The sequence below is a fragment of the Leptonychotes weddellii genome, chromosome 9 (assembly GCF_054177405.1).
Source record: "Leptonychotes weddellii isolate Sample4059 chromosome 9, ASM5417740v2, whole genome shotgun sequence".
Classification (NCBI taxonomy): Eukaryota; Metazoa; Chordata; class Mammalia; order Carnivora; family Phocidae; genus Leptonychotes; species Leptonychotes weddellii.
The window spans coordinates 92,642,495-92,657,952 of NC_138377.1; the positions used below are offsets into that span (position 1 = coordinate 92,642,495).

At 46.0% G+C, this 15,458-nt stretch overlaps 1 protein-coding gene and 1 long non-coding RNA gene across 11 annotated transcripts in view; one reads left to right on the forward strand and one right to left on the reverse strand.

Moving 5' to 3' along the window:
• Positions 1–18: 18 nt before the first annotated feature.
• On the forward strand, positions 19–659 carry LOC145723223 (uncharacterized). 2 transcript variants are annotated; one of them, XR_014148134.1, is made up of 2 exons: positions 19–156; positions 387–659. It is a non-coding gene; the product is annotated as an uncharacterized LOC145723223 (long non-coding RNA). The 2 variants fall into 2 exon arrangements; XR_014148133.1 differs by having other exon boundaries at positions 390–659.
• A 1,292-nt stretch (positions 660–1,951) lies between these two features.
• Positions 1,952–15,458, reverse strand: part of CSNK1G1 (casein kinase 1 gamma 1) — a 269,186-nt gene continuing 255,679 nt past the window's right edge. For 7 of the 9 annotated variants that reach the window (XM_081829576.1, XM_081829569.1, XM_081829572.1 and 4 more), the window contains 2 exons: positions 15,231–15,337; positions 1,952–7,868 (listed from right to left, as the gene is read on the reverse strand). In XM_081829576.1, the coding sequence (XP_081685702.1) occupies positions 7,814–7,868; positions 15,231–15,337 (162 nt within the window). In that variant the 3' untranslated portion in view covers positions 1,952–7,813. The remainder of the gene's footprint in view (positions 7,869–15,230; positions 15,338–15,458) is intronic. The other 2 variants (XR_014148131.1, XR_014148130.1) reach the window with 2 other exon arrangements.

Here is a 15,458-nt window from a genome sequence, read left to right on the forward strand (position 1 = left end):
AGTCCTTCGGAGGTTAGTTTATGTTAGGAAGACCGTGGATGGGGGAGAAGGCGCTTGTCAGTTTCCGAATTGGGCCAGTCAAGCATTACCCACCACTAGCTTGGGTTTAAGTATGGTAGCTTCCCAAAACTCGGAGCATGCTTCTGCTAACCCAGAGTATGACCTTATACTGCACCTTCTACTTGTCTTGCAAAACTTGCTTCAAAACCTTTCCTTTTTGACTTAGTCCCTGTCACTTTAGTCCCTGTTTTTCTCTGGTCTTACTGTGCTTACTGCTGTATGTATGAGTCAATGCACACTTTATTATTGTATTCTCTGCTTCTTAACTTCCTTTACCTATTTTTCCAAGTAAACAGTTTTTTTGTATTTTTTTTTTTTTTTTTAAGTAGGTTCCACTCCCAGCACAGAGCCCAGTACCAGCTTGGATTGATGACCCTGAGATCAAGACCTGAGCTGAGATCAAGAGTCCGACACTCACCCGACTGAGCCAACCAGGCGCTGCCAACTAACCACCTTTTTGTGAGCAACGCACTGTATTGCATGTGTTGCCCTTATTTTGTATACATCTCCCCCAACCCTGCTGTAGGGCTGAGTGTCCAACAAATATTGGTTGCAACAGCATCATATTAACACTGAGGTGGGAAATTATATATATATATGAAATGGCCTGAGGTTCAGTCTCTTTTCTAGAAACCTTCAGGAAGGTCAGGGATAGTCGTCAGATGCTCTCACACTTGTTCCAGTCTACAACATACATATTTCATCACTGGGAGTCTTACCCAGAAAAATAAAAATTACATCTTTCTCAAATTTAAACCTATGACATTAAATGTCTTTAAAACCAATTTTCAAAGATTAATAAATTCTTGGTCTTCACAGCCCCAATTGTAGGTAGGAATGGCTGTTTCAATTAGTTGAACCCTGCAATTTGGTCTCTTTATGAGGTCGGGACCTAAGTTGGAGGTTATGCATGGCCACTGGCATTAACTTGTCCTTGCTTACACTGAGGTCAATGCAGCCAGGCTGCAAAGCTTCCACAGGTGTCTCAGAGAAACACGAACGACATTTGCTGTTTCTAATCCTCACACCTCAATCCAGACCACCTCGATCTGGTAAAGGTTCTTCTAGGTAAAACTGTTGCACTGACAAAGTTGATCTTCCAATACCCCCACCCCCCACCATTTTTTTAGTCAGGCCTCTTTCCCCATTGACTGGTCTGATGCTGTCCATGACCATTGAGAAAAATGTTCATCAAACTGTTTTCAAAGGAGCCTTCTCCACATGAGGAGCTAATGCTAAAATGGCATAAAAGCAGCCTCCTCTGTAGCCCCCCACCCCCCACCACTTTTGGAAGGAAAAAAAAGAAAGCTTGATGGATAAAATGTTCTAAATGTGAAGTTTTTCCTCTCATGATGATCTTAAAACATGTCTTCTGCTTACTTACCAGTGAAAAAAACAAATTAAGTAGTAATTGAGTAGTAACAAAAAACTGGAACCAGCCAATCATGCCGATTGACAGTTGTTTTATGGATATATATATATATATATATATATACACACACACACTTGTGATTTTATAATTGCACATCATAGTTTTATCCTCTATCTGTATAGACGTTCATTTGGTAGAGCAGAATTACAAAGCTATTCCAAAGCTGTTCCACAGAGTAGATCTTAACTTCCCGATGTTCTACCACCTAAGAACCACAGGGATACAGGAACCAGTATGTGAGTCATCAATGTCCAAGTTCTGCCAGGAATATTTAAAGTGACTGACAGGAGACAGCAATGTTCAACCCAAAGGAATGAAGCAAGAATGCCAAAGTATCAGGCATTATATTCATTCGTTGGAACCCTGAGTCATATCAAAGTTAATCCTAGCCGGATTCTTAGTTACAAACAAACCAGGGGAAATTAAAACCAGACAAACCAACCAACTAACCAAAGAAAATTAGTCAAGAAAGGTAAGACATTTTATTTTACATACAAAAAGGGTGCAAACTGAGTCCTTTCTTCCCCAAATTGGGGAAGAGGTATACTTAAAGATCACATTTGTGTTTTCCATGGTGCCCTAGGAAATGGGCTACTCTGAGATAACATATCAAGACCCATTTTCCATTTTTTCCAAAAAAGGCTACTTCCTCTGCAGAGGAGTTTCTCCTAATGGTGTACAAATCTTTCTCCCGGAGGAACCATTTCAAATACACTTGAAATTGACATTCATGTTTAAAAATACTACAAGTTTCATTTTTCACAGCTGAGCTTTGCGACCAGTGCCAGGGTTTATGAAACAACATCACGTATCTAAAATAAAATAAAAAGTAAAAAAAAAAAAAAAGGCATTTAACAATAATCAGACACATTCACACAGCAATTAAAACTGATTTCCACAGCTGATTTATACATCATCTAGTCTTAAAAAAATTGCAATCAACATCCCAACATCTTTTTAAAAGTACAACGGGCAAAGATTAAAGAAACAAACAAAAAAATATAATAAATTAGAGCATGTAATATATCCAATGGGAATTGATGAATCAACATTATTTTCCATTGGGGTGATTATATTTTTGGTTTCATCTCTGTCTTTTCTGCTGTTTACTCTTCTGCTCGATAAATGGGGCTCATTCCCAGAGCCAGCTTGCTGTGACACTAATTTGAGAAGCTCACTTGTTACTTGTTTACTTCTGAGAATATTCAGTAACACGTGGTCCCAGCAGCCTGGGCTGTGAGTCTTTATGGAAGTGAAATGCACAGATGAGAACGCGCCCGAGTGTGCACACGCGCGCACACACACACACGCACACACACACAGGCATACAAGTGCAAGCACACACACCCATCTGTAAATATATTTCCTCCCAAAGAAATGGCTCATCTCTCCTGAGACATTCCTAACAGACTGACAAGCCTCTTAAAAAAAAGCTTTCGGTGCAAGGGCTGGCCTGGGATTTGGTCTGGAGCTCATGAAGAGGAACACTGAAAATGTCTCACCTGCCCTGAAAGAGGGGGTTTGCAGGGAAGAGGCAGTCGGGACAGCTGTCCTCTTATGTGTATTATTGGGATGAGTGCACGGCACCCCCACTTATTACCATGGATAACCCTCTGCTCTGAGACTCTGAAGGTGGTGATGGCACTGGAAATATGATTGTGAGGAGAAAGAGGAAAGTAACAAAAGAAATTCTGTCCACAGAACTGAGGTTTCTTTAGAACATCAAGTTTGGTAACGAAACTAAAAACATACGGAGTACACGTTCACTTTTTCCTTTGTAAGCTGATCTACAAATACTGGAGTGGACGTCCTGGTTGCTTTTTGAGGAAATTTGTCAACTACTACTGTCTATATCCAGGGAACCTACTTACTATTTTGAATACAATGGAGAAACCTATTCTTTTGCACTCAGTCACCTGCAAAAGGAGTTGTGAGAAATATGTTTTTAAGACTGCTTAATTGATCGAAGACTTCCAAGATTCTTTATTTGTGGCTAAAAACTGCTCAAAGCTCTGCAAACCCTCACAAGGGCCGTGGTTTCCTCTTTTCCTTATTCAGAAACAAAGCCACCCCTCCCCCCCCCCAACAAGACAACAAAACCATAGGAATCTCATTTCGATTCCTGCTGACCCATCATAGGAAAGACTGGGAGTCCCTGGCCATCAATCTCTAGACAGGGCTTTCCTGGAGGCCTGGAGTTGGCAAAAGCGAGAACCCCAGAGACAAGTGCCTGTTGCTCAGATGGCCAATCCGGACGGGGTGCCTCGTCACGCTGGCTCCCTAACGGTTGCTGGGACTCATCTGCACACCCTGGGGCAATGGCGGGGATGGCGGCAGTGGACTGGCAAAGGCAATGTTGACCGGATGGCGCTGCAAGCTCCCAATCCGAGGGACTCCAGCCCTAATGCGGCTGACACTGGAGACGACACTGTCAGGGCAACTCACTGGGGATGCAGAACTGGTTTAAATATGAAAATGGAAGAGGGGACTGGGACACACAGGAGGCAGGTGGAATCGGAAGAGATGCAGCAGAAGAGTAAGTTCCTTTGCGATGCTTTCTGGGCTGCCATGGAAGTACTAGTTTTTGAGAAACGCAGGCCATGCTTGCTCACTGAGAGGGGGAATAAGTTCTATCTTTTGCATACAAAAAAGTTAAGGCTATGGTCTTCAGTAACCACTCCGACAGACATTACCATCACTGTATTTCTGACCTTAAAGACGGTTACTCACACTGAGAATCAACACTGAATATGCACCATCAGTGCACACTTCCAGGGAACCAAGTTGGGATATCGAGGCGATGGACCCTCTTCCGGCTGCCGGCAGGGCCGTTTCTTTGTACCTGCAGTTCATGGACATAAACAGGCAAATCAACACCACTATGAAAACCCCAGGATCCTGCCGTCTCCTGTTGCCCCCGCATTCCAGAGTGAGCTGGAGCTTTAACTGGAGGGCAGCCTAGTCCCTTGACTTGTACCTCCTTAGACCCTGTTTACTCCTAGACAGACCCAGCGCAGCAGAATTTTCATGAAGGTGGTCACGAGAGCACAGCGGCTGCCGGAACACTGCCCTCCCTTGCAGAGGAGTCCAGAGTGAGATCCCTGGGAAACGGCAGGGTGTGTGTGGCAAGTGATCAACCCTTACAAGGCCTGACTGCGCAGACGCATGTCATCCTCTGGTATACGAGAAGGACCGTTTATGCCTCAATCTGCTCAGGGTGCAATGCCAGAGGGGCGCAGGGCTCAGGAGAACTCCTGGCGGCATATATTAAGGGTTTTTTTAAATGAACAGATGCTGTTAGTACTTACTGCTAACTCAGAAGCAATTGCATCAATCCCAAAGAAAAAGATCCCTAGGCACCATGTTGTGAAATGGAGAAAGATCAAAAAACTGCAGTGAGTGGACTGGGGTGGCTGGTGGGTGGCGGGAGTGCCCAGCCTCGGGGGACTGGCTGAGGCACAGCGCTAAACAACTAGAGCAAGCGGCCTGAGGGGGGGAGCCCTGATGTGCTGGTGGGGATGGTACTGATGGCCAAATTATTCCTTAGGTAGTCTTTTTATTTACTTTTTAATTTTCAGGAAGATCACAAGAGAATCTCTCAGGGGTCTGGGACCATCTTGGAGTGCTAATGGCCTTGGAAGAATCACCATGACCTTTTGTTATGAAAATCAAATACCTAGTAAAGAGATTTGTGGGGGGCAGAGAAAGAACAGTACATTAGGAAGGACCCCCCATAACTGCTTAGGTTTAAACCCCTCAAGAGCTAGCCTTTAAAAACATTTAAGACCAAAAAAAGTCACAAACCCAGCTGCAGGGGGGCCTGCCCTGAGCCAAGCTGGTGACTGCCTTTGCTTTTTTGTGGAAGCAGAGGTGGGGAGGCACTTAGTGGGTATGGAGTGCCAGGATGCTAGAGGCTTTGTCACCATTTCCCCTTGTCCTCCTTTGAGAGACAAGGCTTTTTCTAGACAAGGTATAAGGAAGTTAAAGTTTCTATACAAGGAAGTTTGAGTTGCCCAAGTGCCAACTGAGAAGTAAGTTTCCATGATGGTGCCTTAACCACTAGGTAATATCAAGGAAGCAATATTCAAAATCCTTGTTGAAAAGGGATGTGACACTGTGTCTCCCAGCCACTCTGTTTTGTATAAAGGAAAATTTCTTTTAAAGAAATGAAAGATTACAATCTACACGTGAGCTAAGCAGGTCTGAAGCCAGTAAACTGATACTTCCTAACCAAGGCCCAATGGAACAGTTGAAGCCCAGTAACTCTGATCCATGCAACTGCTGCTATTTCTGCTCCATGTGAGATACATCAAGGGACTTGTCAAGACATGCCAACTACCAGAAAGTATCCCCACATCCTCCAGTCCAAAAGATGGCCCACTACCTCAAGCCAGAGGCAAATGATTTTGTTCCCAAAACCACCAGACTCAGTCACCAGCCACTGGTCCTCCATGGTTAGCTCTCTCTACTCCCAGACACAAGGCCTTGTTCCCTGACGTGATTCTTTCTCCTCTGTCACATCTGGAATGAGGTCACTGTTTGCATAAGCCACTGAGCTCAAATGAAAATTGAGCACAATAAGATTAACTCCATACATTGATTACTTTCCAAGCAGTGAATGAAGAACCAAGACCCTTCATGGTAGTAGGTTAGGTGACTATCCCACATGGGAAGGCAAATAGTGGACTGGGGAAAACATGCTTTCAATATGCGGCCATCTTATTTGGAAGGAGTCTACATCCAATTGAGAAAATAATTTCAGACCTTTCATTTCAATATCCTTTCCCCTGGAATTTTCCAGCACCAACCAATCTTATCCTCCTCTTCACGACAGCTCCACGTGCTCAGTCCGGAGCCTGCTGCTGTGGACCTCCTGGGAGAAGATCTGCAGGTGCTTGGTTTCTGGTAAGGCAGGCCAGACCAAATGCCATCACTCAGCTACCGGGGCAGACAGTACACACTGGTTTTATTTACTGGCCCTATGATGCCAAATCCTGAGGTTCTTCTGGCAGTTGGAAGGCAGGCTCACTTTTCTCCTCTTCTTGTCCACTAGTGGCAATATGGCGGTGGCTCTTTCATCATGAATTTTGTCCCCCAAGTCACTAAGGAAGTCACATGGCTATCTAGTTGGAAGTCCCTGGCAGTGGAGGAAACTGATTATTTCCAATTTTTTTGTCAAACATCTTCTTCTCCTGGTCACAGTCTGGCTTGGCTGGCTTATCCCATGTGCTGGAGAGCAAGGCAGTCCAAACTGTAGGCTGATGAGGTCAAGAGGCTCTGGGAGGGACATTCTTCAGCAGCTGAGAAGATGAAGGAAAATTCAAGTATGTTTCCTTGCCAACCTGAGTGTTTACTCAGAATGACACAGAGTTTGGCTTCTTCTCTTCTGGGTGCTGCAGACCCAACTTTTTCCACTGAGAATATCCTCTGGACCCATGTTCTCTCTGAATGGCTTGGGTGGCCCCATCCCCCTCAAAACAGAAAAAAGTAAAACTCCCGATATAACCAGACACAATATGCATCTGCCATGTTTTTTGTTAAAAAAACAAAACAAAACAAAAAACAACTAAAAGTGCAATAAAGTCAGTTTTTTTTCCTTTGATCAGAACAATTTGCATTGTCCTACTACCATCTGGAGAACAGAGTTTGCTTGTCAAGAGAGCGAAGAATGCCAACACTCGGGGACAGTAGACTGCAGATTTCTCACAGCTTGTGTCCGACAGTGTAACTTCACAGGAAGAAGGGAGGGAGGGAGGAACCTGCACCCCGTGGCCAGCTGGGGACGGAGGCTGCACAGGCACAGAGGAGGAGGGAGCCTTACTGCCAGGCACGCCTGGTAGTTGGAGAAGGTTCTTCTCCCGCCCAGGCCTGCCATCTTCCCCCTGCCTTCTTGGCCACATCCCCAGCCTCTGGAGTTCCTTCAGCAGACAAAGCCTTTAACGCACTAGCTTTTATGCTGGAGAGCATTGAGGGTGGGGCAAGAACCAGGAGTAAACTACCGCGAGGAAAGAGCATAGTAGTCCTTGAGTTTTTGTGAATGACACCTTCACTGTAAACAATAGGAAGGAGAGTCAACCAGGCAGCTCCAGGGGCAAGCAGTGGCCGGGCTGCCGCTCTGGGACCTGCTCAGAGCTCTAGGCAGGTGGCGGTGGCCACTGACCCCCCGGGCCCTGGCTGCCCACACTGGCTCCTTCTGGGGGCCTCTGTTTTCTTCTTTTTGGTTTGGATCTCCACGCTCCCCCACAGAGGAGTCCCTTCCAATGAAAAATGGCAGGAGCTGCAGGTGCAATTGAGGGCCTGAGGACTCCTGGGAGGCACTGGTCACTTGTGGCGCTGGGCAGTCTTCTTCCTTTTCCTCTTGAAGAAACAACAGCACCTGGAGCACAAGGAACATGGCAAGTCAGTGCGGGAGGCCTGCACCTTCGGACAGCTTCTGCCTGCTTCTGCTGACTGCGGGGGCTTGGGGGGGGGGTGGACTTTCCCCCTGGCACCCACCCACAGGGCCACCCCCAGCTTCAGCGCACACACTGGAAGCAGTCGGCAGTGTCTGCCAGGAAAGCCAAAGGCAATACTGCTTCATTTCAATCTGCAGCTACCAAACCTCATCATCAAAAGGCTGCAGGCTAGGCAGGGCCAAAACAGGCATCTTTGGAAGGAGGAGGAAGAAGGCTTGTTTCCCAGTCTCCCACTCAGCACACATAGCTCATCTCTAGCTAGAACCAAGGCTGGGGGGTCCTCAAAGCTGCCTAAGACTAGCCTGCATTGCCGGCCCCTTGAGACAGAGAGCAAAATGACTGAATGCTGCTTCAGGAGCCGGCGGATATGGAGCTAAACCGAGGCAAACAAATCCCCCACAAAATATGATTGGAATTCTAGCAGAAGCTCATGATGCCGCCAATGAAGGATTAAGGATTCTTTCCATCCTGCATCCCCAGCCCCAGCCCCACCCAGCTACCCCGAGCAGGCAGGTGGAACCCCGAATCTTGTAAGAACTGAGCCCAGATCCCCTGACTGAAATCGGCACAGCCCACTTTTGGTTTGGAGGGGACCGGTGCCAAAGCCCAGGAGCTGACCATCAGCAAGTGCATGGCTGCAGGGTCCTCAGCTTAGCTACTGAGACTGCCGCTGCTGGGCCAGACAGGGCTAGAGGACTGGCCCTTGTGTAGGGTGGAGGTCAGGGCCTACTCCCCTCACCCGCCCTCCATGTGCTGCTCCCTGGGCAACAGCCCTGAGCCCAAGCATCCTCGCTTTACTCCTGTCTCTGGAATGGGGAGCAGCTCTCGCTGAGGCAGTGACTAAGTACAGAAGGGGTGATGAGGGCAGTGGCATGGCTGGTGCAAGAGAGAGGTCCTTCCCAGGAAGCTGACACGTGGGAAATGAGGATGTGAGCGCCAGAAGGTGTGGATGAGTCAAAGATGCTAGATGGTGGAGGGGAGTCAAGCTGCAAACTTGACCCTTGAAAGGAAAGCTTTTCAGAGAAAACTGTCTCTGCTTCTCTTGCTTAAATCCCTCTGGGTTTAATGCCAGGGCTATTCATATGAAAATAAAATGAAAATAAAAAACTGTTGTTTACTTCCCATGCCTCCACTGTAGCTAAGATTCTCTCCTTTTTTCAGTCTGACCCCTTGGTATTTCGACACCCAATGGACAGGTTATTAAAAATTTGGAGGTCTCTTAGAATGTAGAAACAGACATTTATACAGGTAATGATAACCTTTAACTACATCAAGATGTATCAAACATGAAAATTTTGGAAACAGGACCTTCTTAAGGGGGTCTTAAAAAAGATTTTTCTGAGGATATCAATGACTTTTGTGAAATACTATTTTTTTTTTAAGTTTATTTATTTATGTAATCTCTACCCCCAACACGGGGCTCAAACTCATGACCCCATGATCAAGAGCCACATTCTCACTGAGCCAGCCAGGTGCCCCATGAAATACTATTAATGGGTGTGAATAAATAGTCACTAAACAAAGTGGCATGTATATTTGGAGACTGAATAAATTCTTTTAAATAAAAATGACTAATGCTTTTGATTGTTTAAGATCATCTTCTCCCTGGAGAAGACTTCAAGGAAAAGAAAATGGTCTTTTTCTATTATATATGTTTTAGAAAATGGACATTTCCAAGTTGAAAGTCCTGAAATTAATATTAAACAAGGCAAATTAAATCTCATGGGAGCACCAGTATTTCAATGGAGTTACCTGCTCCCTGTTAACCATGATTTTCAGAGACATCACTAACATTTAAGTCAATTTCTATTCTTCTTCTTTATTTTTTTGGAGGATACTAAAATGAGAAGTTTGTGTTTTTAATAAGAGCAATCACAATGAAGTCTGAAATACTATTTTGGTCCATTTCAAATTATACTATTTTACCTCCTTCAAGGCAAGTCCTAAGAATTAACGTTTGCTTGCAAGCACATCATAACCTGATGTGCCATGCCGAATTCGCCTGACTGGAGGGCAGTGGGAGCTGCGGTTCTGAGGCCTGGAAGAGTTTTTGCTAGTTACAGTATGGAACACTTCAGCAGGAGCGGAAGCTTCTCATACTTCCAGCCACGAGGAAACAGGCCCCACACCCCAGACCAAGCCCACTGACTAACTCCATACAGATGTCTTACTCTCCGAAGAGAAGGAAGGTGAGTGATGATGAACCTTCTTGTGTCGTAGGTTTTCTTCCATTCGATTCTTTGATTGGATGACCAGAAGTTCTTAACATGCTGGAGTCAGAATCAATCCAGTCTCCCTACTCATAAGCCACCACGTGCTCTTTGCCCAGACCTGTAAGCTCCCTACCACATGCTCTTCGCCCAGAGCTGTGAGCCATTACCTTGCCCATGCTGCTCCCTTGCTACGTCCTGGCCCTCTCCCCTTCAGCCATCCCTTTGCTACGCTTCTCTTCCTGAGTGTACTTTTACATTCTTCCCTTGCTCTAACACCTGGCTCAAGCCCCACCATATCCGTGAAGCCTTTCTTGACCATTCCTGTCCACAGTGACCTCTTGGGGGGTAATAACAAGTGTCCTGGAGAACTACTTGTCCTTTCAAGTATATATGTCTTGGCTCTACAACAGCTAGATGGCACCTAAGCTTTTTGGAGTACATAAGCTAGATGGTACCTAAGCTCTAGGGGAACCTGAGTTCCAAGCAGAGTTGGATGAGCACACAGCAGGCCCTGTATCTGCAGTCAGGATTATGCAACTGACATCTCACAGGAAAATATAGACTATGACAATGTCAGATTTACACAGACATGTTTGCTAGGTAAACAGGCCAAATGTACTCCTCAGTACCATAAGGCTACAAATTCTATTTCCATAAAACCCATTTGTTATCTTCCACATAGCCCTGTCCCTGGCGAAACCCTGTAGGCAACTTGGCTTAGACTGCTGGGGTTCAGAAACTGGTGTCCAACCCAGTCCCTGAAGACAAACGGAAACAAGGTGATCATAGAGTCCGGCAGGCTGTTATCACCATGTAGAACATGACCTCATGCATGCAGACGATGTGGGGGAGTTCTCATGCCAGACTGCAACAGACCAACTAGCTCAGAAGCACCTGGAAGGTCACAGGCAGCAGCTGAGAAGCAAGCTGGCGAGGGGGCTCTTTCTTGTAGCAACAATGTGCCTCACTGAAGGTGGATTCTCTAGGGCTTCCCCTCCCACGTAGCTCCTGTTGTTCCTAAGAATGCACTCAAGGAACCTTTTCCAGGAGCAGAAAAGACAGGCTCCAATAACTCATTAGCTGAGTCAGCCCCTGACCCACTGAATGTACTCTGACAGGAAAAAAAAAAAAAGACAATAAATGAAAAACAAACAAAAAAACCCCCCAAAACAACAACAACAAAATGTCCATTTCTCCGCCCAAGAAGGAGCTCTTTTTGAGAGACTCATTCTATAGATGAAAGAACCAGCTGAATCAAAAAGAAAAGTCACGATTTTTCCCAAAGCTGCCAATTTGCAGGTGAGAGACCAAGCCACAGAATGTGAGATTATCTGGCAACAACTGCCCTTGGCATTGTGAATGATAATCTAAACAACTGAATAGAGTAACCTTGTCCTCCTGCTCTTGTCCCTCTCTGTCTGATCATCTCTGGCCTATGAATTTGGGAGACAATTCACTCAGCTAAACATAGAAAGGGAATTTTGGATACTGTGGGGTATTGTTTCGACAGGAGGAGACAGCGATGAAATGGGTTTGAAAGGAAAGAAGGAACAGATTAATTCCTGGGTGTAGGCCTGCCCCATCCCCACCTTGTGGATCTAGTTCCCCAGTCTGGGTGGTTATGACACAAGGCAGTGTATGGAAGCCACTGAGTGTTCCTAAGACATGTTGTTTGGTTGTGCCAATCCCAGCCTAGTCTGGTCCACTCCCCTAGCATGTGGACTGGAGAGAGGGACTCACCACAGGTTGAGCATTTTCAGGCAGCTACAGAGTGTGTAAAGAGAAAAACACAGAAAGGAAGAGAGAAAGAGAGAGAGATTAGTCCACAGAGGTGAGGCGGAAGCGACTCCCTGTGAGCCATGCAAACATGCAGTATGTGTCTGCGTTTCGTTTCTTCCTCTGTCAAGGTAGGGTGAGTATGCCCAGGCCACTTGGCCCCCACACTAAGGTGGAGGGGGCAGGCGCCTGACAGAAGCATCCAGGAGGGAGCAGGATATCTCCGTGAGGGGAAAGGTAAAACAGAAAGAGTTGGTGGGAGCCCCAGAGTGGGTTTTCCTGGGCAACTTCCAGGAAGGTAGCAGGAGAAAGCGGAAACGATCCTGCCTGTAAGAATTCAATCAAGCACCAAGTGAGCCATTTTGGTTCCCACACAAAGTCTTACTGTACGACGCGAAGCTGACCTCCTGACCATCCTGAGGGAAAGAGAAGTCGCTAGCCTTTCTACAAAGCCGACATGCCTGACCAAAGCAGCTGGTAGTTAGTGCTTCCTCTAGAGGGGGGAGAAGGCTTCAGCAACACTTTATTTTAGTAGGAGCTGAAGCAGAGCAAGAAGGGTCACTGCTCTGGACTAAGGTAAAACTGCCCAGAGAAGGGCCTACATCCCATTCTTGTTAGTTCCCAGGAGAAATTGCTAAGTTATAGCTAAAGTCAGTGGATAACCAAAAACTCCTATTTTTACTATAACAAAAATCAACCAAAAAGCTGCCTTGCCTCACCACCCCCTTCCAATCATATTTAAACAAGGACATGTGTCCTAAACAGAAGAAAAGGGCAGTTAGATGTTCGTTTCGTATACAGAACAAAAACCAAGACCCTGTTATCTCTCTCCTCCTTTACACAAAACAAGCTGGGTGAGGAGCCTAAACTTTTTCAAAAGCTTGGAAGTGAAGGTTTCATGTATCTCCCCAGTCCCTGGTTGAATCTTAACATAGGCAACAGCCCTCTTTTTCCCACAAGCAGGCTGCATGGACAAAGGGCATCACAGCTGCGTGCAACGAGGGGTTGTTTGGGACGTCTCGTGCTTCTCTAGCTGTGACTTCTCCCCATGAAAATGGTAGAGCAGGTGGATTATGGCTACCCCTCCCTCCCTCCAAAACACAGAGATGGCCTAGAAGAAACACACATGGCTGTGCTGACAGTTCCCTGGGCAAGATGGATTGGTAGCTCATGAAATCACTAAGGGAATCAGCACACAAAATGCCCTAAGCTTTGAGCTTTTGGATGACATTTGGGCAAATACAACTGCTCCCCTCTGGTTTCCACACATTTCAGAAGGCCCAAACCTGGAACTAGTGGCAAAGAGGCCCAGTATCCTTTTCACTAAATGGGGAGACTTTAAATGCTCTTCACATCCTAGAGTTTAGAATATACCAGAACAGAATTCACCACATTGCAATCTCTTTGTGTGAACAGCCCCATATTTTACACACAGGACACAGACACCACACTCACATACACAATCAGTGTATACATTTACCAAAACGAAGTGAGAGAATGGGTTCAAAAGATAAACCTGTATAGGACATACTATAAGATGAAAGCCCATTCAATCTTGGTATTCAAAGTACACTATGAAATCCAGAACTAAATGCCTAGCCTTCAAAGTAATAGCCACAACATGAACTGGGAGCGAGGTGGGGTGGGAATGGGTACAATCATCTTTCAAGCCCAGACAATGTTTAAACCAGAACATGCTTAGTGCCCTGAGCCCTGATTCCCAACGTTGGCCACACATTCAAATTATCTGAACTTTAAAATTTCCTGATGCTCAGGCCATAACCCCAGATAAAATCAGAATCTCTGAGGCCAGGATTCAGATATATATATCTTCTAACACGCCCCAGGTGATTCCAAAGTGCAGCCAAGGTTGAGAACCCAGAGGATAAGGAGTACTATACTCTTTATTTGGGAGAATGAAGTTTTGTCATGGAAGCTGAAAAACTGTGAGTACCATTAAAAGCTCCAAAGTCTCTGAGAATAGAGAGCATGTTTCCTTACTCAAAATGGTCTCTTCCCAGCATTAAAAACTCCCCTTGCCTTCCTTACTTATCAGGGCCTTATAGAAACCAGGAGAGGAACATATGAAGCTGCCTACAGTCAGCAGGGACTTGACAAGAGAGAGTCCAAGTCATCCTTGAGTTGCTTTTTATCTCCTGGGTAGGAATCCCCAAATCCTGGCTTTCCAAGGAAAGGACCTCTTGGAAGCAAAGTGAGCTTATCATACAGATGGGCAGGAGACAAGCATGCAAAGTGTAGCTGGAAGAAAGAATGCAGGTCTTGACTGGCCTCCCACCACCTCACACCCAGAGGTCTAAGCATGTTCTGGCGGGTACTGAGGCCATGTGGGGGCCCAAGAGAGCACCTGGGACACAGTGTCACTATTCGTACGTTGTCTGCTTCTGAGAACAAGATACTGGGATAGCCTGAATATTCTCAAAGGGTTTATAAGAAAGGTCATCCATATCAGGCTTGGCAGCAGTTAACTGGTTTGTAAAGGACTTCTCTCTCCCTACCTCATGTCTTCTTGAAGTTTAAGTCTGGATTGGAATTTGGGATGGGGAAAAAGGGAAACAAGTGATCAAAATGCTGCTGTTGCAGCAGAACTGGCAGCCCTTCCCCCTTCTACCCCATATGCTGAGCGTTTAACCACATGCCATGCAGAGAGCACCAAGGGCTGGTGGTACGGGTAGGGCAACATTTCACAGGCAAGAGAAGCAGAAAAGGGAATGGACTCACCCCTCCCCGATAGGGTGACTTCCTCTCCTCCCAAAACTCTTTCTCACAGGTGTAGAAACTATCTTGCCTGACTTATCAGAGTCTCTCTGAGTCCAGAATCATTTAAGTGAGAACACAGTGGCCCTAAAACCCTTGGCTCCAGGACTATACATGCAGAGTTCTTAAGCCAAGAACCAGAAATCAAATGCTGTTCAGTATGGCCCATGATTTAAGATAAGCAGATTTTTCTTTGTATCCCACAGGGAGCAAGAAGCTTCAGGGGACCCAAGAGGCTCATGACTACTATCCGTTTTACCTCTTATACCATGATTCTTTCAGTTCACTAGGGCTTTTGCCCCATGTGGACTAGAAAAATGTGATGGTCTTCCCAGAAATCACAGCTAAAGAAGGGCAGAAGCAGCCTTAAGGTACCATGCAAAAAATAAAATGGTCAAAGGAAGAAAGCTGAGGACATAAGCATGAGGAATCCAGTCTGAGATGAGCAGCACATAAAGGAAATGACAGAGAAGATTTTTCAACCCAGGACTCAAAAGCCCCCTTGAAAGATGAACGTACTTAGCTTCCTCGACTACCTCCACCTCGGCGTGAGCTGTGATTGGTGCATTGGAGTGGGCTCCCGTGGGGTCATCGACATTCAGCTCTCCATTGGTTGAGCTAACCACCTGGAACAGAAAGACGGAGTGTGACAGATGTCATGGCAATAGGAGCCTCCTGCCAGCACCAGAGAGGGTCCCTAGGGAAGATCTAGTCTCTGACTTAGGTACTAACCAGGCAATGTCTGGA